Source organism: Microtus pennsylvanicus, chromosome 5 (genome assembly GCF_037038515.1).
Source record: "Microtus pennsylvanicus isolate mMicPen1 chromosome 5, mMicPen1.hap1, whole genome shotgun sequence".
In the NCBI taxonomy this organism is placed as follows: Eukaryota; Metazoa; Chordata; class Mammalia; order Rodentia; family Cricetidae; genus Microtus; species Microtus pennsylvanicus.
Genome location: NC_134583.1, coordinates 62,315,801 through 62,340,747, shown reverse-complemented (window position 1 = coordinate 62,340,747; position 24,947 = coordinate 62,315,801). Strand labels below are relative to the sequence as shown.

The 24,947-nt window shown below is 47.6% G+C and overlaps 1 protein-coding gene across 1 annotated transcript in view; it reads right to left on the bottom strand.

The window, feature by feature from the left end:
* Otoa (otoancorin) overlaps positions 1-24,947 on the bottom strand; it is a 64,586-nt gene that overhangs the window by 22,492 nt on the left and 17,147 nt on the right. The window contains exons 6-15 of the mRNA XM_075974845.1: positions 21,076-21,199; positions 17,823-18,038; positions 14,106-14,273; positions 13,455-13,598; positions 10,301-10,359; positions 9,464-9,581; positions 7,813-7,886; positions 7,329-7,464; positions 6,194-6,384; positions 2,971-3,064 (exon numbers count right to left, since the gene is read on the bottom strand). Coding sequence (XP_075830960.1) covers positions 2,971-3,064; positions 6,194-6,384; positions 7,329-7,464; positions 7,813-7,886; positions 9,464-9,581; positions 10,301-10,359; positions 13,455-13,598; positions 14,106-14,273; positions 17,823-18,038; positions 21,076-21,199 — 1,324 coding nt within the window. The remainder of the gene's footprint in view (positions 1-2,970; positions 3,065-6,193; positions 6,385-7,328; positions 7,465-7,812; positions 7,887-9,463; positions 9,582-10,300; positions 10,360-13,454; positions 13,599-14,105; positions 14,274-17,822; positions 18,039-21,075; positions 21,200-24,947) is intronic.

Here is a 24,947-nt window from a genome sequence, read left to right as displayed (position 1 = left end):
GATGTTTTTTTTCTTTACAATATCTTGTTGTATAAATTTAATCCTTTACCCAACTAATATCATCTCTAATGGGGAATCCTACCAAATGATACTTGACTTCCACAGCAACACAATAAACACTGCATAACAGGCATCCATCACTTTCCACCCATCAGACTGCCAAAAATAAAATAATAATAATTAATGCTAAGCTAGATGTGGAAGGCTGTGCGTGTGAGATTGTCCAGAACTGTTGGATGGTGTGCCACCACCAAGCAATCTGATAATAATCTGATAATATCCACAAAAGACGTAAGTTTGCATACACCTTTGCTTCAATACTATTTTAATTTTTAGCTTTCTATTTATTATTTTTAAGGGGGGCAACAATATTGGGGGCTAACAAGAAAGCCCAGTGATTAAGAGGACTTTCAGCTCTTGTGGAAGACATAGGTTCTATCCCCAGCACCCACATTATGACTCACAATTATCTGCAAAAACTCCAGTTCCAGGGGATCCAGCACCCTCCTCTGACCTCCTGAGGCACAAGGCCTGCCAGTGGTGCACATACCTACACTCGGAGAAAACACTCATACACATAAAATACAAATAGACAGGGAGGGTTATGTGAATTCTAACTAAAGGTTAACAGTGAGGGAGCTTTGGTGACCCTGGAGAAGGTATCGTTTCTCTTAGTGGAAATAAACCACTTTTTTGGGATTTGGGATAGTATGGGGAGCCCTGTCCACGAGACCAGAAAATGCATCAGGCTCTCTTACAAGGCCCTGCCTCATTGTTGTTCAGCCACCAAAGAGAAAGAGCCTTGCTGAGGCACCTCCCCTATCAGAATAGTCACAGGACACACCAGCAGCTCTCAGCCCTGGACAGATGGAAGAAATGCCTGTGAATTATGCAGACAATCAGGCCTGAACTCCACAGATGCTGAGTCAGACAGTCCAGCATAGTGACCACTGTAGAGACTCCTCGAGGCTCTATCTATTTACCTCTATCTCCCTCCCTCTCTGCTCCCCCATCACAGGGTCCCCCTATACAGCTCAAGCTGATCTGAAACTTGAGATATCCTGCCTCTACCTCCAGAGTGCTGGGATTGCAATCCTGAGCCACCAAGCCAGTGCATTCAAATGTGCCCTAAGGTTCTGCAACGTTCACACACTGCAAAATCAGTCACGCTTCCATCAAGATTGGACTCCAGATACGGTAACGTTCCCACAAGTATTTTTTGCTATTGGTAAGCCATTGCATACAAGCACAGCCAAGGGCCAACAAGATGGCTCATTGAGTAAGGGCATTTGTTGCCAAAGCTGAGGACTGAATTCCATCTCTGGGATCTATATGGCAGAAGAAGAATTGATTCCCCTACTCTCTGACCTACACACACACACACACACACACACACACATGCACAAGAAAAAAGAAAGAAAGAAAAGAAGGAATGGAGGAAGATTTTGTTTCTTTGTTTGCTCATTCTTTGTTTTTGAAAGGATAGCCAAGTCCTGCTGGATAACATTTTCAGTCAAGGGGCCACATAGCAACAGTTGGCCCAAGAGATGATGCCTTTTGTTGCTATCAGTTTGTGTGACGTGTTCTATTCTACAATGTTTGCTCAGCAAGAAGATCACCCAAGGAGGCATGTCTCCTATGCTTCCCCAACCCTCATAACTGTATTAATATTTATATTATATTATATTTGTATATGTATTTTTACTTTTTAAACACATATTTATTTACTTATTTACTTGGGGGATGCCTTGCCATGGCACATGTGTGGAGGGCAGAAGACAGCTTTGGGCAGTCAGTTTTCTCCTTCTACCATGTAGGTCTCCGGGTTCAGCTCAGGTCTCCAGGCTTGGCAGCAAGTAAGTGCCCTTCACCAATGGCCCTTGTAGTTACGATTTTTTTAAATGCAAAGTGAATAGCCAAATGCTTCATATTTCTCATTATCTGCTTTAAGAGGGATGTGTGTGCACACATGGGTGGGATTTCTGAAAGGAAGCAGAGAAATCTGGGGATGGAGACCAGCTTCTAATGGGGGGGGGCTTGCTTTTCATCCAAGAGCCTCTGGGACATTTGGGATCTGTTTAACCAGAAGTATGTATATCTTGTTTTATTTTTAAAAGCATAGAGAATGATCCAGCAAAGCACCCACATGCCCACACTGCCTGCAGCTTCAGAAATAAAACATCACAGACATAACTGACAGGCGCATTCCTCACACTCCCACCTTGCTCCTTCCTAGATGGAACGACGATCCCGAATTTGGCATAGACCATCCTTGTGTACGCTGCTAAACCATTCTTGCTTTGAACATGCTCAAAATTAATTTAGCTAATATTTATTCATGTGCTGCGTATCCTACCACCATAATCACTTGCGGCGCAGGGATTTTTATAACTCCATGTTGCTTCTGAGGTTTTACCATGTTGATAGAAGGCTTTGACAACCTCGCAAGTGATTTTTTTTTTAAAGATCAGATCTGCATATAACACTTGTATATCTAGTGCTTTTGATTATATGTTTGGACACCAAAAAGATGGTTTTTCTATGACTGGACAGAGGATGGAAGACAGGTTCATGCTAGTTTTGCACGCTGCTTTCTTACATTGCTTCTGAAGCCCACACCATAAAGAGTCATTGTTTTATGATATGTATGTGTGTTCATGCAACCACGCCCCTCTGGTATCTGACCTAGAATGGGCAAGTGTATAAGGTGCTCACAGATCGCAGGATGCTAGATGTATGGCATTGGCTGTCCTGACTACATCTGTGTGAGGAAGGTCTGGGGTTCATCTTGCTCAAAACTCAGCTACTTTCCTAGAGTCTTGGCCAGTTTGTGATGAAGCCAGAAATATCTGAGCTCTCTGAGATGCAGTAGAAGTTTGGAGAACCACAGAGCCTGATAGGTTCTAACCAGCCACACTTTCTCTCCGTTTCAGATTCCCTCAGTCTTCTCCATACACTGCACAGTGATACCTTTGTGGCCATCATGCGCAATTCATCTCCTGAGAAAAATGCTAAGAAAGGCGCCACATCCTTCATCGTCTCCACTGCCCAATTCTGAGGTGGTCTAGGAAGAGACACAAGAAGCAGAGTGAAAAGGCATGCCATGGGGGTATCTGATGCCCTTGCATCCCATCATCCATCAAACCTAGAAAAGCTATCGGTCCTTTCTTGAGCAACAAACAGACAAAAGTAGGCATTTGGCAAGACTGACCAACCAGAATTGTCCCTGGGACTTTAACTGGAACTACCACAAGCTCTTTCTGGCTCCCAATCTGTTTTACAAGTGTTACCCCACTAGATGGATGGTCAGTTCCTGAAGGTGGGAACCACGCCTGTCTTAAGAGACACGAGCATCTCCAGTCAGTCCCTTTAGGAGGAAGCTGCTGCATACTAGGCACACGTGTGTCAGGCTCTGTCCCAGGGTCTTCACTCACATTTGCCTCCATTCCACAGATGCCAATACTAAAACTGCTTACCCTGTCGATAACAGCAAGAAGCCTGTGAGAAATGACTACTGTCAAACTTTGTTCCCAGTGTTCAGTAACCGAGACAGGAGACATGAGCTTGAGGCCAGCCCGGGCTACACAGTGAGTTAGTTCCAGGCCAATGTGGACTGCAGAACAAGCTTCTGTCTCAACAACAAAACTGAAAACAAAAGAAAGACATGGTGCTAGAGAGATGGGTCTGCCGTGAAGAGCACTTTCCGCACTTGAGAAGGACCAGAGTTTGGGTCCCAGCACCCACATCAGGCCGTTCACCATCACCTCTAACTCCAGCTCCAAGGGATCCAATGCCCTCTTCTGGAATCCATAGGCTCCTGCATTCATGCACATGCAAACATACATGTTTGCACATGAGCACATACACACACATAAAAATAAATCTTTTTTTTATAAGCTGACATCTCAGCACTGATTAATATCAAGGTCCTACAGAAACGTCTGGTCCACAACAGGAAATTCTACATAGAAAATGAGAGTTCTTCTTGACTGCAGGGAGCTCACATTTCCCTGGATCCAAGGCTTCTTCATCTTTATCATCATCAAATATCAATATCTTTTTGAATTTTTATTTCATTCATTTATTTATGGAGGGGTTGTGTCATAGTAGGCTTGTGGAGGTCAGAGGACAAACTGAGGGAACCAATTCTCTCCTTCCACCAATTTATCCAGGAAATTGAATTCAGATCTTCAGTCTTAGCAACAAAGCAACTTTACTCCACGAGCCACCTCCCCAGCCCATCATCAGTATCTTAACAACAGCATAAACTAACGTGGAGAAACAGAACATCCCACTCACTGACGGCAAGAGCACAAGATGGGGCAGCCTCCATGAAAGACATTTTGATGGGTTCTTGAAAACCAAACACATCCTCCACTTATGACCCAGCCACTGCACACTTCTGCATTTACACAAGAGGTCTGCAAACTTATGGCCCTAAAAATATCTGCATACAAATGTTTATAGCAGCCTTAATTATAATGGCCAAAACTTGGGAGGCACGGAGATGCCCTCCAGCTGGTGAATGGACAAACCACCCCAGATACCGCCAGACAGTGGGGTATTATTCGGAGCTAGTGAAATGAACTATCAAGTCAAGAAAGGACAGGAAGAAAACTTGAATGAGTATTATTAGGTGAAAGAAGTCTATTTGAAAAGGCTAAATACTGAACGCTCCCACTACACGACCATCAGAGAATACAAAGCTATCAGTGGTGAGCAGAGACATGGGGAGATGAGGAACTGACTAGGCAGAGAAGAGGCCGGTAGAAAAGAAAAATACTAAACTTTTTTTTTGTATTTTATCCTTTTTACATTTGGGGGAACAAAGGCCATGGCACATGTGTGAGGTCATAAGACAGTTTATAGGAATCCATTATCTCCCTCCACCATGTGGGTTTCATTCAGGTCATCTGACTTGACTACAGATGCCTTTCCCCACTGAGCCAGTCACCAGCCTCAGTGTGATTATGTGTGTGTGTGTGTGTGTGTGTGTGTGTGTGTGTGTGTGTGTGTGTTTCAAGACAGGGTCTTTCTATGTAGACCTTGATGTCCTGGAACTCATTCTGTATATCAGATTGGCCTCGAACCCGAACTCAGAGATCTGCCTGACTCTGCCTCCCAAGCACTGGGATTAAAGGTGTGCGCCACCACTGCCTGGCTCAGTACAATATTATAATGAGGAATATGGCATCACACATTTGCCCAAACCTAATGGATGTAAACCAAGAGTGAGGCCTCGTGTAAACTCTGGGCCTTGGGTGCTGATGTCAACAATGATACTAATTTGATTGGAATAAATACACAGTTTATGGGTTAGGATGAATAAACAGTTCTGGTAGGGAACAATGTAATACAGAAGCTATACTTGAGGAGTTGGTAGGCAGAGGAGTCTCTACCTCCTCTCAATTTATCTATGAACCAAAAACTACTCTTGCCAGGTAGGGTGGTATTTACCTACAATCCTGGCACTCAAGAGGTAGACACAGGCAGATCACAATTCAAGAATAGCCTGGACTCCATAACTCAAGGCCATCTGGAACTACGTAGAAAAAGTCTGTCCCAAAATAACAAGGACTGGGGTGTAGCCTAGTGATGGGGCACTTGCCTAACTTGAACAAGGTACTGGATTCTATCTTTGGCATTCAGAAAGAAATTCCATAATGTAATTGCGATATCTTACATCTAAAGTATCATATCTTGTGATTATGTGTGCATGTGTGAGTGTGCCTGGGCATATATGTGCACATGGGTGTGAAGGCCAGAGGACAAACTTGGGCATTAGTCCTCAGGAGCTGTCACCTCTTGTCCTTGTGAGACAGGGTCTCTCATTGGCCTGCAGCTCAACAAGTAAACTTGGTAGCATGGCCAGTGAGCCCCATTTCTCCAGTGCTGGAATTAAAGGTACATGTCACATCAAGCTGGTTTGGGTTTTGGTTTTGGTTCTGAGACAGGGTCTCTCTGTGTAGCTTTGGAATCTGTCCTGAAACTCTCTCTGTAAGACGGGCTGGCCTCAAACTCACAGAGATCTGCCTGCCTTTGCCTCCCAAGGGCTGAGATTAAAGGCTCACGCCAACACCGCTCAGCTAGTGCAGACTTCTTGTCCTAGCCTGGTGGTCTCTGTGGAAGCAACCGAGCCAGGCCACTCTCGTCCATCCTGCCACACCCCCGCAGCACAGCAGGCTCCTCTTACCCCCACTGCTCCAGAAGCCTGGACTTCACCGCAGCCCTCTGCTCAGAGCTGAGAGCTGTGCAGCCCCTGAGGCCGTGCAGAGCAGTGGCCCAGGCTCTGGGTGAGATCCCTTTCTCAATGAAGGCGGCTGGCAGATGGCACAGGAGGTTTCCCACAATGTCCACAGTGTACTCATCGGCAATGACACCATCCTGAAACAACAAGGACAGCTGATGGGAGATCCGGCTGGAGTCAGGACACTCCCCATCCTCAGACCCCATTAATCTGTCTGGATCAGAATCACCTACCTTGCCACAGCCCACCAAAGATGGTACTGAACCTGATGCCCCCACACAGGGAAGCAGGCCTCAGGTGCCTGGGAACCCCCAGCTTAGCACACAGCAAGGCCTCAGTAAATGGAGACTGTTACCATTGTTACTGCTCTAGGGATACTGCGTATATGATAACTAAGATCAGGACACACCCCTCAGTGGTAGAGCCCAGAATGCACGAGGCCCTGGGCTCCAGCATCAGCAACGTAAGACAGGCATCTTGGTATGGCCTAGGAAGCAGCACCTGAGCCTCCAGCGCTCTTTCTTGAAATGGCAAACATAGCATGTGCATGTGTTGGCTGTGGGAAGGGACTGTGGGAAGTGTTACAGGCCTTCGTCCACTCCATCATCACAGGACCTGTAGGTAGCAAGCATTTGTGCTCTGTGCAGATAGCAAAACTTCCTGGTTCCCAAGTACTACGCCTGGGACCGTGACACGCAGCACTGTGTTGCCCCCTTTGTGCCCGCAAGCGCTGCAGGATGCTGTGCGTTTGTACCCACGTTACACATGAGGATGCTGAGGTGGAGGGAAAGGCAGGCTGGCTAAAGCCACAGAACCAGTTGCTGGCAAGGCTTAAAAAGAACGAGTCCTCCACTGTAGATGTCCATCACTCTCTCTCTGAGATGGAAGTTTCCAGTACCAATGGCCAAGATTACTCCAGATGATAATTTCAGGGCCTGCTCTGAGACTCACAAGTCAGACTCCTAGCCATCACTGCAGGCTCAAGATGCCACCGAGTCCCTTCCACAGCTCCCTGAGACTGCCACAAACCCATCAAAGGGTCGGGACACCAGGGAAAGTGTCTCCCAGGATCTTCTCTTACCAGACACTGTTGCACTTTCTTGATGACCAAGCTCCTTTTATGGGAATCTAAAACCAAGGTGTCCAAGTGTCTCTTCCCCAGGCTGATCAGAAAACGCACACAGCGAGAGGTGGGAATGGAAGCCAGGAAGCGGGACCTACAGAAAGACCAGAGGTTGGGGGAAAGCGGTGTCTGCTCTGCACTGACCCGAGACCAGAGGCAACAACAGCACCAGACAGCACCCCAGGGGTGTCCTGTAAGCTTGAGCACTCCAAGGGATGTGCCTTGTGTCTGAGAGCAAGTCTCCTGCCTACCATGCTCCAATTTAGAGACCCTGTGGAGCACTGTCTTCTCAGAGCCCAGAAGTAACCCCAGACTCACAGGTCTGACGCGTTCTTCACCCTGCCTCTGGCTCCTTAACCAGAACCCAGAGGGAAAGAATCGCAAACTTCGGGAACCCCCTCAGTGGGTGACTGAGTCAGAAAGGGGCTCAGTGTTCACTTACGGGAGCGTAGTCAAGAGGAACGGTGGCAAGGAGGACCTTGAGACTTCCCAGTATTTCCATGCCAAACAATTGACCTACAAGGTAAGCACGGGGAACTCAGCCAAACAGTAATAAAATCAAACACAGATAATGCCTCATAAATGTCCGTTTATGTAACAGAGTGTCTCACAGTGTAGCTACCTCTCCTTTGACCACAATAGCTGTCAGAGGCAAACTGAGGCACTGTCCCCTGAGACCAGAGCCAGAGGCAGGGTGGAGAATGCGTCAGACATCTCAGTTAATAGTTAATAGTTGAGGAAACTGAGGCAATAATAAGATGAATGTATTCATTCATGTATGAGAATAACTTCATTTATGATTACAAAAGAGTGACATTGCATCTGAACATTCTTCAACTGTTGTGGGAATTCATTCAGCCAATAGTCTTTTGGGTACCAGCCCATGAGGGCGTGGTCTGAGGTGCTACGTGTGGACTGATAAGCGCAGACAGAAAACATGACCACTTTCTTGGGTGGTGGTCGGAGCTCTCTTCATAGCTTCCAGTGCCCACAGAGGACCATGGTTCTCTACCCTTATTGTGAGATTTTCCCCAGATAAATACTTGTTAACCTTCATCAACTGGGCTATTATGGACCTCATTAATTATGACTACATTTTGGCATCCAACGTGGGGCTCAAACCCACAACCCTGAGATTAAGACTCTCATTCAACAGGTAGTCAAACATCTGGCATGTGACTAGAACAGGATATCATGTGACTATTTTTACTTTTCACTATATTGATTCTTTTACGAGTGTGCTACAGCATGCATTTAGAGGTCAGAAGACAACTTTCAGAAGTCAGTTCTCTCCTTCCGCCATGTGTGTCCCAGGGATTTGAACGCAGGTGTCCAGGCTTAACAGTAAGCACCTTTACCTGCTAAGCCATCTTTCCGGCCCTCATGCAACTGTTTTGATTTAATAATATAGATTTATATAGTAACATAATGCTTATATACATAGGGAGAGGAAACTGGTATGAATTCATGTGTTTTATGTCACATGTATTATAAGGTACACAGGGGTCTTTGTGCTCATAGATAACTAAGGGAAACTAAAGGGAACAGCCAGGCAGTGGTGGGGCACACCTTTAATCCCAGCCAGGCAGTGGTGGGGCACACCTTTAATCCCAGCCAGGCAGTGGTGGGGCACACCTTTAATCCCAGCCAGGCAGTGGTGGGGCACACCTTTAATCCCAGCCAGGCAGTGGTGGGGCACACCTTTAATCCCAGCCAGGCAGTGGTGGGGCATACCTTTAATCCCAGCCAGGCAGTGGTGGGGCACACCTTTAATCCCAGCACTCAGGAGGCAGAAGCAGGTGGATCTCTGTGAGCTCAAGGCCAGCCTGGTCTACAGGGCTAATTTCAGGACAGCCAGAGCTACACAGAAAAATCTATTTCAAAAAAAAAAAAAAAAGAACTAAGGGAACGTGCAATGAGATCTGTTATCTTCCCAGAAAGCTCGAAGGGGACATGTTTTCTGTATCTGGCTCTAGCTAGCTCAATATTACATCTGTATGATTCTGGTATAAATGTCTTTAGATACCACAGTCGATTCAGGCCCAACCCCAGCATCAGGAGGGAGCCAGAAGTAGGAAAACACCCCCAGGTACCTGATCTGGTGAAAGCAGGGAGAAGTTGTTCTCGAAATACTGGAAGTGGGCCAGGAAGACATGGGCACTCATAGCATCGATGTGTGAGCACTGCACGCCTTTCACCAGCTGCCCAGCACTGTGAAACAAAGCAAGGACCTCTGAGAAGGGGTACGGAGGGGAGAAGGAAGGAGCCAAAGGAGGCAAGTTCCACCCAACACGGACTGAGCACTAAATTGCACTAAACCGTGACTTCTAATATCCCTATAGGCTCTGAATTTCAGTATTTAGTCCCCAAAGTGTTATTTTGGAAGTCTCTAGAAACAGGAAGTAGGACAGAGGCAGAGGAAGTAGGTCACTGGGGCAGGTCCTTGGCTATATGATTACTTCTCGTCTCCCTCTTTGTTTCCTGGCCCACCACGATGTAAACATCTGTGCTCCACTCTACCCTCCCTGATGGACCGAAGCCTTGGAAACTGTGAGCTAAGACAAAAATATTCCTCCTTTAAGTTGCTTTTTACAAACATTTTTATTGCATTTAGTGTATGAGTGTGTGTGTGTGTCTGTGTGTGTCTGTGTGTGTATGTGTGTCTGTGTGTGTACAAACACCCGTATACACAGCACACATGGAGGTCAGGGGACAGCTTGCAGCAGCTGGGTCTCTTCTACCACGTTTTTCTGTGGCTTGAACTCGGGTCATCAGGCTTAGCAGCAAGTACCTTAATCCACTGAGCTATTTCACTGGCCCTCAGGTGGTTTTTGGTATTTTCCCACAGCTCAGCTGCCCCCACTTGGAAATCAGGCTTCCCTGCGGAAGGCCTCAAAAGGCCTTCAGACCAGGCAGCCACACCACCCTACCTCAGGATCTCCTCAGGCCTGTCTGTGGTCTTCTCCAGAAGTTCATACAGGAACAAGGCCTGGGACAAGAAAGAAGAGACAGTAATGGTGGGGCCCAGCGCACTGACGCCCTGTGTGAGGAAAAGTACCCTGTGGTCTCATCTTACAGAGGAGGATGCAGAGGCTGAACACGGGACTGCTGAGCTGAGATCCTCCACCACTGAGTGGCTGAGCAATCTCAGAGACGGCCTACCACACTCCAGATGATTCTCCGTACTCTATAACAGTGGCTCCCAACCTTTGGGTCATGACCCCTTTGGGTGAGGAACTGTATTAAAGGGTCTCACCATGAGGAAGGTTGGGGACCGCTGCTCTAGGGGTTGGGTGAAGAACAGAAGCATAGAGTGGCAGGGTTGATGCTTTACTACCTTAGCTTCCTGAAGCTGCGGCCCTGTGAAGGACTCCGTGTGGTCCCTCTTTGTGTGCCCACCTGCTAGCCCTGAGCCAGAACAGCAACAACGATGCGACCATCATGGACCAGAAAGTAACATCGATAAAGGAGCTCGTGCCCACAGCACACACTCCCCTCAAAACCTCCCAGGTGAGCACTCTAGAATGCGAGCGCGCAGGCAGGGGAGTCGTTTGTTTTAAGGAATGAAATTTTACAGAATGCCTAACTTGCAGAAGCGATCAAGTGCGACATTTGTCTATTTTATAGACTCTAAAACTTTGAACGTAATTCCCCAAACGCAGTAAATTATGAGCCAGAGTTAGACAGAGGCTTCTGGTATGTGACAGCTGAGGGCCTCAAAGTCTCCATGAAGCTGGGAGGCAGAGGAACATTGCAGGTGCACTGTGTACGGCCCCTGGGGTTTCCAAGGACAGTAGGCCTGGGAACCCTCTCACAGGTTTCCCACTCCCAGGAGATGAAAACTCCACTAACACTGCTGTGGGGACAGAAATACTTCGAGGTCATCTACAGAAGGATAAATCTCCAAACTAAAACACGTGTTCAAGCTCCTGAACCAGACAGTGGTTTGTCACAACGGAGTGCTAGGACATTGTCCAACCTCGTGAAAGACCCCACAGAAGATGCCCTGCTGTGTTGTTCGCTTCCACATTCCTGGTCCCTGAGTGGTCTGGGAACATGGTAAGTCCGTGCTTGATAAACATTCCCAGGGCCCAGAGAGATGACCCCGTGGATAAAGCGCTTCCCAGGGCGCCTGTGGACCTGAGTTTGTCTCTCCCAGACCCGTGTAAAAGTTGGGCACAGCAGCACACGTGTGCAAGCCCAGCTCCTCTATGGGGAGATGGAAGGCAGGGACAGGGAGATCCCTGCAAACTCCTGGACCAGGGTACTGACTGGGTTTGTGTGTCAACTTGACACAAGCTAGAGTCACCAGAGAAGAAGGAGCCTCAGCTGAGGAAATGCCTCCTTGAGATCCAGCTGTAAGACATTTTCTCATTTGGTGATCAATGGGAGAGGGCCCAGCCCTTGGCGGATGGTGCCATCCCTGGTCTGGTGGTCCTGGGTTCTATAAGAAGGCAGGTTGAGCAAGCCATGGGAAGCAAGCCAGTAAGCAGCACTCCTCCATGGACTTTGCATCAGCTCCTGCCTCCAGGTTCCTGCCCAGTTTGAGTTCCTGTCCTGACTTCCTCCAGTGAAGAATAGCAATGCTGAAGTGTGGGCCAAATAAACCCTTTCCTCCCCAACTTGCTTTTTGGTCACGGTGTTTTGTCGCAGCCATAGAAACCCTAACTAGTCTGAAAAAGCATGGGACAAATCCAGACTAGCTGAACATAGAGGACAATGAGGAATACTGAGAACTCAAGAACAATCGCAGTGGGTTTTTGATCCTACTGCACGTACTGGCTTTGGGGGAGCCTAGGCAGTTTGGATGCTCACCTTAGGAGACCTGGATAGAGGTGGGCGGTCCTTGGGCTTCCCACAGGTCAGGGAACCCTGATTGCTCGTTGAGCAGATGAGGGAGGGTGACTTGATCGGGGGAGGGGGAGGGAAATGGGAGGCGGTGGCGGGGAGGAGGCAGAAATCCTTAATAAATAAATAAATTTAAAAAATAAATAAATAAATAAAAAAAGAAAGAAAGAAACCCTAACTAGATAGCCAGCTAGCTTGGAGTATGCCTCTGTGAACAACAAGAGATCTGTCTCAAACAAGATAGAAAACGAGGACTGATACTCAGGGCTGTCCTCTGATCAGCACATGCACACACCATGGCACCACACACACACACACACACACAGAGAGAGAGAGAGAGAGAGAGAGAGAGAGAGAGAGGTTTTAGAAGTAATCGCTGGGCTCGGTCAATAAAACACTTTCCACACAAGCATGAGGACATGGACTTGGTCCCCAGAACCCCCAAAAGGAAGCAACGTGTGGTTACACTGGAAGTGTGAAGACAGAGGAGATCCCTAGGGCTCCCCAGACAGCCAGTCTAACTAAATCAGCAAGCTCTAGTGAGAACTGAGAGAGTCTGTCTCAAAAGGTAAGTAAAGGGTGACCGAGAAAGGCACCTGAGGTTGACTTCTGGCCTACACACGCATGCACGCACACATGCGTGTGCACACACACACACACACACGCATTCCCCCCCACATGTGCAACAGGCAAAATAAATCACTTCATAAGCAAATGAAGTGGAGCATGACTAACTCAACAGAAAGTCAGGGAAGGACCCACGGCCAGAGAGCAGTCTCAGTAGCACCTTTTCAAGCAGCCCGGACGCTGGCGATGTCTACCCATAAACACATAGCGGCGGGAACATGTACAGCATGCTTCTCTCGGGCTGGGCGTCCTGTGTCACCATTGTTACCCGTAATCATCCTCATTTTGCACACGAGGCAACTGGGGTCATGTGAGGAGAAGTCCCTTCCCCGCAGCTAATAAATGGCAGTCAGGATTCATCCTCAGGCCTTGTCTACCTTCTTACCACACACAGCTTTGCTTCCTGGGCTCAACAACAAGAATAGAGTGTCTTTTCAATCTGACCTTAAACAGACCATTCCCATAAAGACAAACAGTGAGAAGTGCGTGTTCAGAGTTGGCTGTGTAGCTTGGCGGAAACGCGCTCGCCTGTCTGTGGGAGGCCCTGGGTTCCACTCTCCACATCACAGAAGGAAATACAAAGTTGATCTGTGAGCCCTGCAGTCCTACCTGGCTCCTCCGCAGCTTCTTCTCCTTCAGGACTGTAGCGTTGAACTGGGATCCTTTCCACAGATCAGAGAGAGACACTTCCTTGAACAGAGCTCTGGGCACCTCCACAAGGCCTGAAACAGCGGCATCTTCTGCTTCCATCAGCTGCCGAAATTGAGAGGAAAGACAGAGCACAGACTGACTTCTGAGTGTGTCTAGACACTGCTTCCCAGGTCGTAAAACTTACTTGATCTGCCTAGCAATCGCATGAAGTAGGGACGGTTACTACCCCCATTTTACAAGTGATCAAACCGAGGCTTAAAATTGGTGAGTTGGAAGCTGGTCAGTGTGACTCAAACCTGAGTCTGTGTAGCTCTAAAACCCACTGTTGGAGATGGAATATGAACAGCTCCTATCGATAGCTCATGTTTGGAAAACAAACTAGGAAAGCAAAGGGGTCTGAGGAGAGGGTATCGTGGTCAAAGGCACACTATCCACAAGGGAAGACGCACCACCAGGGGCCACATCTTCTGGATTCAGAACACCCCACACACCAACAGCTGGAATAACCCCAGCCAAAATGAACAGCCCAAAGTCACGGCGTATTGCCAGACTCTGTAAAGCACACGCTCTGTAAGCCATGTGGCTAAGGATCAGACTGTCACCTCTCACCTTCCTGAGGATAGCTTGCTGCTGGGCAGGTGACAGATGGGACACATACTGGGAAACAGGGCTTCTCAGGACCTGCCAGAGGTCCTTGTGGTCCATGTTGAAGAAGGCTTCTGTGCTGACCCCTGTGAGCAGCATGCCCATCTGGCTGGCGCTGTAGAAGGACAGCACCTGGCAGAGAAGCAGTCGTGAGAACCATGCTCTCTCAGACATTTCTAGGCCAACCTGATGCAGGTACTGGGATGGGTGATAGCCAAGGGGAGCAAGGTGGATACTACACACGTGACTGTCCTTCTATCAAGAAAGAGAGTTAGATACAAAACGTGAGACCATGGTAAGTTCTCTGGTGGGGACTGCTATCCTTTGCAAGTCCATATGAACATAAAAAAGTGGTGGTCCCTGAGTCATTGATGGGCTTTTGGTTTTGGTATTTGACACTAGGCAGGAGACCAGCTTCTTTATCCAGGACAGCAATGGAATTGCAACCATCTCCCTCTGCTTCCTGGAATTATTTGCACAGAAAATGTCATCATAGACTCCCAGAACCTCCATCAAGGTCCAGAAAAGCCAAGGTCTTCAGAGTGTCAAAATGAAGTTATCATGAACCTAGAGAAATGAGACAAATGCTGGCCTTGGCCTTGAGTACAGAAGTGAACATGAGTGAACCATGGTTGTCTTCACTGGAGTTAGCATTGCCATGATGAAAAACCATGACCAAAAACCAAGTTGGCGAGGAAAGGGTTTATTTGGCTTACACTTCCACATTGTAGTTCATCATGGAAGGAAGTCAGGGCAGGAACTCAAATAGAGCAGGAACCTGGAAGCAGGAACTGAGGCAGAGGTCATCGAGGGGTGTTGCTTACTGGCTTGTTTCCCATGGCTTGCTCAGTCTGCTTCATTTTTTTAGAACCATAAACCACCTACTCAGGGATGGTACCACCCACAATGGGCCGGGCCCTCTCCCGTCAATTATTAAGAAAATGTCTTACAGGCAGTATTATAGCCGGATCCTAAAGAGGCATTTTCTTATTTGAGGGTCCCTCCTCTCTGATGACTCTAGCTTCTGTCAAGTTGACAGAAAACTAAAACTAGCCAGTACAATGGTGCCATGGTAGAGATGGCATTCACAAGCAGACTCCAAAGCAGACGCCTTGAGCTTTGCCCTCTATGTTTGCCTTCCGCAGTAACTTTGGCAACTCAATCTCTACATTCTCTATGCCCCACGTGAAGAACCTCAGAAATGAAGGCTGTTAACTGAGACCATTAGGATGATAGGAAAACTAAGTGATTAACCCACTTAGAATAGAGCCCAGCATACAATAAGCACTCCATAAATGTTTACCATTATTTTCATACTGGGATTGGTCCCAACCCAGCTGTCAAGAGCCAGTTGACATCCTAGGGAGTGACTAGGAGTGTTAACAAGAAAGAATGGGACACCTAAGTGTTTAAGAACCAAGTCTCTGGGGCCTGGAGCCTTTTTTCTGACCCCAACATGGAGAAAACTCTCCCCATACGTACCCTAAGAAGGCAGCTGCAGTGTGGACCAAGGCTCCTGCCCTCTCTACAGCCCAGGACTGAGACAAAAAAAGCATCATTCCTGACACCAGTGTGATGGGGAATCCTGCCTGCCAACCTGTTCAGAGACACCTAAGAGGTGAATAAAGCTCTGAACATGCCTCTTAGAACATTTTCAGGGAACTTTAGCTTCCTGGCCACCAAGAGATGAACAACCTTCCACACATTCTTTCGGCCGCGATGTTTTGCGTGGCCTCAAACTCAGAGCTAGAGAGCCAGCTGACCACAAACTGAAACCTCTAACTCTGCAAAGCCAAGGAAGGCTTGCCTCCTTTAGTCTGTTTCTCTCGAGTAGCTAGCTGGCTGTCACAGCCATGAAAATTCTGCTCTCATGCATGCTAGGAGGTATGTGGGCAGCCTTGAAACAAAGGAGCAATTCCTGGGGGAGGGGGGTGTCCCTCAAGTGTCCATGGTTCCATAGAGGCTTCCTCAAAGAGCTCACAGCCTGTTATGTCCCTGATGCCCTGTGTCTCTCTGTGCACTGCTCGAGTAATCCGCAGCAGTGTCGTGAGGAAGGAGTCTTAGCCCCATCTTAAAACAGGGGCACTAGGGCAGAGAAAAATTAAGCTATTGCCTAATGTCACGCAACAAGTAGACAACAGAGCAAAGATTCAAGCCCCAGTCACTTCCTCCACACTTCTGTGGAGTTGTTTCTGCTGGATGTGCGCATGGCTGACGGTTACAGACAGAATGCTTGTGGCCTCCTCCAAAATCCATTCGCTGACTCCTAGCCCCTGTGCGACGGTATTGGGTTACAATGAGGTCACGAGATAGCTTGGTTAGTTTTACATCGACTTGACACAAGCTAGAGTCATTTGGAAAGATGGACTCTCAATTGGGAAAATGCCTCGGTTGGCCTATAGGCAAGTCTGTCTGGTAGTTTCTTGATTGATAATTGGTATGGGGAGGGCCCAGCCCACTGTGGACTATAAGAAGGTAGTCTTGAGTTGTATAAGAAAGCAGGCAGAGCAAGCTCTGGGGAGCAAGCCAGTGAGAAGCATTTCCCCACAGCTTCTAGATCAGTTCCTGTCTCCAGGTTCCTGCCTTAGCTTCCCCTGATGATAGGTTGTTACCTGTAAGCCAGATAAACCCTTTCCTCCCAAGTTGGTTCGGGTAATGTATTTTACCACAGAAATAGAAACCCTAAGTCATGAGATAATTAAAGTTAGACAGGGCCCTGAACTGTTAGAATTAATGCCTTTACCAGAAAAGAAAACAGGGCTGGGAGATAGCACTCAGTAGGCAAAGGGATTTCTACACAAGCATGAGGACCCTTAAGTTTGGACATTCACATAAAAAGATGACCAGGGGGGCTGGAGAGATGGCTCAGAGGTTAAGACCACTGACTGCTCTTCCCGAGGTCCTGAGTTCAATTTCCAGCAACCCACATGGTGGCTCACAACCATCTGTAATGAGATCTGGCGCCCTCTTCTGGCCTGCAGGCATACATGGAGGCTGAACGCTGTATATAATAAATAATCTTTTTTATTTATTTATTATGTATACAATATTCTATCCATGTGTATGCCTGCAGGCCAGAAGAGGGCACCAGACCCCATTACAGATGGCTGTGAGGCACCATATGGTTGCTGGGAATTGAACTCAGGACCGTTGGAAGAACAGGCAATGCTTTTAACCTCTGAGCCATCTCTCCAGCCCCAAATAAATAAATCTTTAAAAAAAAAAAAAAGATGACCAGGGCAGTCACCCTATAACTCCAGCATTTGTAGTGGGAAGCAGAGACAGGTAGATCCTTGGGGCTTGCTGCCTGGCCAGTCCAGCTAAAATGGCAAGCGTTGGGTTCAATGTGAGAACCTGTCTCAATAACATAAGGTAAAGAAACGCTTAAAGAAGACATTTCAACATTCTTGTAGCCTCCACTCATATCTTCATACATAAGCATACATGTATTCACCAAGAGACAGAGAGACAGACAAGCTGCTGTCATGGAGTTCACATAAGTATATAAAGATGGCTGTTGGCCATAAGCCAAAACAACAGCCCTTAAAAAGAGGCTTCCCAGGACTGTGAGAAGGGAAAGTCTGTTGTTTAAACCATTAGCTCTGTGGTCTTTGTTACAGCAACCTGATTAACATCACACTGGCCCTCAGGCACTTGAAGAAGGGGAAGGTTCCAGCTGACCTTTTCCTGGGCCAAGTATTTGGCAGACAAGATGCAGATCTGGCTTCTGCTCCAGCCTGTGACCTGGCTGAGGGTAGAGATGGCGCTGTGCACTGCCTTGGGGGAGAGGGATTCCAGCTCCCTGCTGCTCAGACCCACAACTGCATCCGACAGAGAGCCCAGGGTCTCGTTGAGGGTCTGGTTCTCTGTAGCAATGTCCAGAAGGTTGGCCTTGAGCTGGAACGATAATAAACTGGCCTGAGCCTTGATAGAAAGCAAGGCAGTGTCTCCCTCCGACCGCATCCGGATAGAGGGACTCCATATCGTCCTCTCTAGACGGGGCCCAGGGCAGCAAAGCAAGGCATTCTTGGCCAGGGCCAGACAGTGACTGTCCCCCTGAGAATGCCTCCTCCAGGCCTGGCTATCATGTGTTGAAAATTCACTTTGGGTTTCATTTAAATATTAATGTGTTGTTAAATCAACCTCCAAGCATGGCAGGAAGAATTTTATTCCCCTGTAACTCCATCACATTTTGTGGCATCTATTTCCCTGCTGTGATCCTGAACTCTATATCCATATATTTGGTTGCTTCTCTTTTGTGAACTATCCAGGGGCTTTCTCATGGTAATACATAATTTGCATAAAAATAATTCTCAGCAAATCAAGAAAAATAAAGTGAAAATCCAAACACAAGAAGGTAATTACGGAAATGAGCATAGGGCTTGGTCATAGAACAGTTCCCAAAGGTGGGAAGGAAGGGGTGGGGGAAAAGGAGGGAGGAGGGTAGGAAAGAAAGAGGGAGGAAGGGGAAAGAAGAGGGAGGAAGGAAGGAGGGAGGGGGGAAGGAAGAGAGTAAAGGAAGGAAGTAGGGAGAGGAAGGAAGGAAGGAAGGAAGGAAGGAAGGAAGGAAGGAAGGAAGGAAGGAAAAAAGGAAGGAAGGGAGGGGGAAGGAAGGAAAGAGAAAGGGAGGACATGTATATCTTTCCACTGGTCCTATGCCTTTAGAAATATACAGGGTGAAGAGCCAACAGGTTTATAATAGAAACAGAACTACGTAAGGCTTTATATTTTCACATGTCTGCATGCTTCAAAGATTGTCTTAATGATTATTTTTATTGTAATAAACTTCCCTAATTACAGTCAAGAATTCCTGTCTTTTAAGGAAGGCAATGAACTCACCTACTATATCATGGTTTCTGTAAAATAATAACGATAAATTATTATAATAAATATAAATAATGATGATGATAAGAATAATAACGAGAGGCTAGTGAGGAGCTTCAGCAGGTGGAAGTACTTGGCCACCAAGCCTCATGACCTCAGCTGGATCCCTAGACTCCACAAGGTGGATAAAAAGAACTGACTCTCAAGTATTCTCTGACACATAAATACGCACACACACAATAAAGAAATAAGTAAAAATGATAAATAAATGCAAAGCATGAGGATAGCAATCCGTTTTAACACTTGAGTTTGTATAAACCACATTTCAGTCACGCATGCGTAACCCTTGTAGCTGCAGTCTTGAAATTGCCACTGGGAGGCAGCAGAGCTAAAAGGAAGAAGCCGGTTTAGGCTCTCACTTCAGCAGACTCCCGCCACCCGCTGGGCTGTTCCCAGGCCTCAGAAGGAGGTGGCTCTCAAACACGGTCCCAGGCAACCGCAGCGTCGCATGGCGGCTGGGAATACCCAGTTCCAGGCCACGATCAGACCTGAGGAGTCAGCTGTAGCGCAGAACCCAGCGGTGTGCTCTTTAAGGAGTGAGACCCCTGAACCTTCAAGTCTGCAAATTGCCGAGCTCCCTGTGCCCAGCAACCCGAAGCCCGACACCCCCCACCCCACCCCCGCCTTCACCCCCCACACCTCCCACCCCCGCCTCACCCCATGTCTAATTGCTTTTGTCTTTCTTCTTGGCCAAAGGTGTCTCTCTCTCGGGTCAAAAATTGCAACGATTTTCTTATTTTTGCTTGAGCTTAAGAATTTTTCCTTGAGCACGAAAATAGACCTTGGCAAATAGATGGCCATGGTGGGAGAGGCCAAATGTAGCCAGGTATTTGGAATTATGTGTGAATAGCTGCTGCCTTTACCAAGACTTCCTTTTAATGGTGTTGTAGTGTGGTGGTTCTAATTGCTTAATTAAGAAAAGAGCGATCTGAAATTTGAATGGGAAAAACAGAAATAAAAGGCTAGATATTAGGTAATACAGGCTTGAAATCCAAGGACTCAGGTGGCTGAGGCAGGAGGACAGGAAATTCACGGCCAGCCAGGGATCCATAACTAGACTTTACTGAAAATAAACAAACAAACAAACAGAGAGAAAGGGATAGGGGAGTGGGGGGGGGGGCATCTGCATTTGCTAATTTGACCTGGAGCTCCGTGAATAACACACTCATTCAGGGCTCCTCATCCTGTCTGCGCTGGGATCATCTGGAGGCTTTCATTTCTTTCATTCATTCATTCTTTCTTTCATTCACGGCGAAGTGGGTCGCTCTTGTACCACAGCACTCATGTGGCAGCCAGGGAACAACTTGCAGGGTCAGTTCTCTGCTGCCACCGTGTGGGTTCTGGGGATCAAACTTGCATTTTCAGCTTGGCTCTTGCCCTGGCGGCTGTTTTTTGCCCCTCCGATTCTCAGGGTTAAACTTAAGAACCCACACAATGTATGCAAGGATTCTACCACTGAGCTACATCCCTAAACCATTTCCATGTTTTTGGTTTTGGTTTTTTTTTTTTTAATTTTGAGACAACGTCTTAGTCAGGCTGACCCTGAATTTGTGACATTCCTTCAGACTACCAAGCAGCTTGGACCACAGGTCTGTGCCACCATCCTGGGCCTCTGAACTTATTTAGACATCTGGCATGCCCAGGCCACATCCCTAGACCAATAACATCAGTCCCTGGCATGGCGCCTGACAGAGCCTTTACTCCTGTGAAGCCCCTTGACCTCCAATTGCATCATCTGTCCTTCAGCCGCTTGTCGGCATTACCAGCCTCACCCTGAACCTTGGAGAAGATCTGCCCTCAAGATCCCCGGACTGTGCTCAGTACAGATGCTGAGATTCCCAGACCACCACTCATTTTGGTTGGCCAAGGGTGTTCTGATTGTGTTTCAACACACACATCCATGTTTTCTCTACACTGTTTTTTGTAATTACTTCCTTATGTTCCTCTCCTCCAGAACTAACGATGCCATCTGCCAGGTTGAACTCAACAGCCAGGCAAACTGGTGAAACTGAGGCCGAGGAGGTCCCAGGGGCCCGCCTCTCATCTGTACCTTCTGGATGCCAGCCTGGAAGCCCTGGAGGCGGCTGCATTTGAGCATCTGGTGGAGAAGGACTTGGGCCAGGGTGGGGTCCAGCAGCTCCAGATCATCATAGAAGCAAACCAACAGCCCCAACCTGTGTGAGAAGATAAGGGAGGCTGTGGGGTTGCTCAGGGCCGAGCGCAGTCCAGACCATGAAAGTCATGTCCTCGCAGTGACCCTCACTCAACTGCTTCGTCCTGTGCCCCCTACCTGGATCCGTACCTCTCAACAACCCCACAGACTAGTTTTCTTTAGACACTGACATGGGTTGAATGTGGAATGTCACCCCAAGGCTCACATATTTGAATGCCTGGTCCCCAGCTGGTGGCAATGATGGCTGGAGGAGGTGGGAGCAGACAGTGGAGGAGGTGACTCGCTGGGAGCAGACAGACAGTGGAGGGGGTGGATCACTGGGAGCAGACAGTGGAGACAGTAGCTCACGGGGAGCAGACAGTGGGGGGTTTATAGCCTGGTCTTGCTTCGGGTCTTGTTTTCAGTTTCCTGGTCGATCATTATGTTAAGACCTGCAGCCTCACGCCCCACCCCCATGCTTTCCTCGCTGTGATGGGCTTTACCTCTGAAACCGTGGGTCAGAATTCAACTCTCCTTTAAGTTACTTCTGTCAGGTATTTATCACAGCAACAAGAAAAGTAACTAATACAGCCCCATTTCACAGAAAGTCAGACTGAGATCCAGAGAGATCAGGGGACTTGTCCAAAAGCAAGCAATAGAGCCTGGAACTTAAATCTAGAACCATCCAGCTGAGCCACCTCACCTCCTAGGAGGAGAAACATACGGGAAAGGTAGATGGCAAAGATCTCCCTCCCCCATTTCAACATAGAAATATAAAATTGTCCACCCTGAGTGACAGCTCTAGGCTCAGGGATGCTTTACCACCTGAAAAGAAGAGATATAGAATAACCCGGGAGTGGAGGAATGCAAACTCCAGTCTTGCTGGGGGCATTATAGCTAGCGGCTGAGAGCATAGACTCTGGCCAGCTAGAGTCTGAAGGCCAGTTCTGTGAGATATTTGCCACAGCGCATGCTGTGGGCTACGGTACAGGATGAGCCTGTCTCTCTGAACTCTTACTAGCTGGGTTTGCTTTTCTCATCACAGTGCATCATGGGAACTAAGACGATGAAGGAATGAGGGGTGACTGGAAGTAAAGTAAGGCCAGGCAGGCCCAGTGATGAGTCTTCCTGGCAGATACTAAGCGCTCACTCGTTAGTGAATGTTCTTAGCGATTGCACAAAGACTATCCAGCTCAACATGGCCTGACCAGCTGGTTGCCTCCAAGCAGCCTGATTCAGCCTTCCTAGAGACATTGACATAGTCCGCCACAGACACAGGAGACCACTAAGCTATAGAAACTATAAGTTACAGGAACTGGGGGGAGCCCAGTCAACAGACACAACGTTTCAGTTAGATAAGAGGAGTAAGTACCAGAGATCATGTCTCATGACGACTATAGCAAACAACAGAGAAAGAACACTGCTCAGACTAGGTTCTAAGCATTCTCACCACCCATACAAAACACATGTATGTATACCAGTCTACAGTCTATAAATATGGTATTTATTTATTCATGGGGAGGGACATGTGTGTGCATGGGTTGTGCACACTTGTGTGTGAATTCAGATGTGAGTGCCACAGCGTGAGAAGGTGGAAATACAATTCCTGGGCCAGTCCTCTCCTTCCACATTGTTAAGGCCACGGTCATGGATGCATTTCATGGATGTGTATGAGTGTGCCAGGCTTGCTGACCCACACACATCTGGGGATTTTCCTGCCTCTACGTCCCCCGTCTCTCCAGAGAAGAGCTAGGGTTACAGACGCTCACACTACATCCAGATTTTATGTGGGTACTGAGATTTGACCTCGGGTCTTCACTTTTGCATCGCTAGTGTCTTTACCCACTGAGCTATCTCCCCAACCCTGCAGTTTCAATCTTGAATGTCCCTCGAAGATTTATATGTTACAGATCTGGTCCTGATGATTAAATCACAGGGGCTCAGATTCCCTCAACATGTTAGCCCATCGACAGATGCACGGCTTTACAGGGGGTGCTGAAGACGTTGGGAGGCAGGGCTTTGCTAGAAGAAGTAGGTAACTGGGAAGGGCATGTTTTGCCCTGATACATTCATCCCCCTCCCAACACACACACACACACACACATACACACACACACACACACACACACACACACACACACCTCTGCTTCCTGGGTGCCACGAGGTGAGCAGCTTTGCCCTGTCACTTGCTTCCATGATGATGTGTCAGTGTGTCACCTCTACCGAGCCCAAAAGCTACAGGGCCAAGCAACCACAGGAAGAAACCATTCAAAACCACAAGCCAAAGCAACCTTTGCTACTTTAAGCAAGTTCCCTTGGGTATTTTGCCACCGTGACAAAAACTAATCAGCACTCTATACTATACACCATAAATAAACACAACTTTACTTGCAAAATAACTTTAGGAAAAAATTTCACTTATCGAGCACATGCAATGTGTCAGATATGTATCTTTGAGAGAAGCTGATAAGGCAGGGTAATTTTTGTCTCCCATTGTACATGTGGATAAAGAAAGGCACAGGGAGGTGATAAGATGTGGCCAAGGTCACAACTTGCAAGAAGTTTACAACTGGATCCCTGTCCTTAATTACCAGGGTGTGTGTGTGTGTGTGTGTGTGTGTGTGTGTGTGTGTGTGTGTGTAAAATACTAAAATAGGATCCATGCTAATGGGTGGAATTTAGTATGGACAGGGAAGACTGAGACATGGTTCCAGATGAACACCCACTCTAGAAGGATTCATTTAAAGGATTTTAAGGTAATTCAGGGTGTGACAGCCAAGACCCTGAAAGGATGGAGAGAAGATTGTGTACAGGTGAGTTTTTGCCAAGTTGACAAAAGCTTGGGGTCATGTCAGAAGAAGAAACTACAATTGTGAGATGTCTCCATCACACTGGCCTATGGGGATGTCAAGGGGCATCTTCCTGATTAATGATTGATGTGGAGGGTCCAGTCTACTATGGGCGGTGCCATCCCTGGGCAGATAGTCCTGGGTGGTCTAAGAAAGCAGACTGAGAAAGCCAGGGGAAACAAAGGCAGCAGGCAGCATCCTCCATGTCTCTGCATCAGTTCCTGCCTCCAGGTTTCTGCCTTGAGCTCCTGCCACGGCTTCCTTCAGTGATGAATTACAAGTTGTAAGATGTGATAAGCCACCAACTTGCTCTGGGCAGTTATCAAAGCAACAAAAACCAAACTAGAATAGAAAGTCCTTATTACCTCCTCCCCTGCCTGACACCCTCCCTTCCTCCAGGATAAGGCACCCCTGCCTGGAAATGGCTAATATGAGGATCTTGGTACCAAGACTAGATTCTAGAACTGACCTCATCCAGCAGCTCCCCAGATGACAACCTGATACAAGGGATTCTCTCAAACATGGGAACCTACCAGCTGCCTCCAACACTTGCCCCAACCTAATAGTCCTGCCCTGTTCACCTTAAAATGGCGCCCTGACTAGTGAAGATGGCCTAGCTTGAGCTCAGGGCTGGAAGAAGCATAGGAGAGGTGTCAGAAAATGCCTGACCTCCAGGAGATGCTCAACGATTTGTCCCCTTTCCCTTTGCGAACATTTACAAAGCGTGATGAGCCCTTGGGAGCAAATCCCTCTCCTCACATGCACAGAGAAGTGTGGGGCTATTATCAGGGAACCCCGGATTTGCAGTCACTCTAAGGTAGCTGGTACTTAACACTGAATATGTGCATTGAGGAAGTGTGTGTACATGTGTGTGTGCATATACATGCATCCTCATGTGTGTATCCATGTGGAGGCCACAGG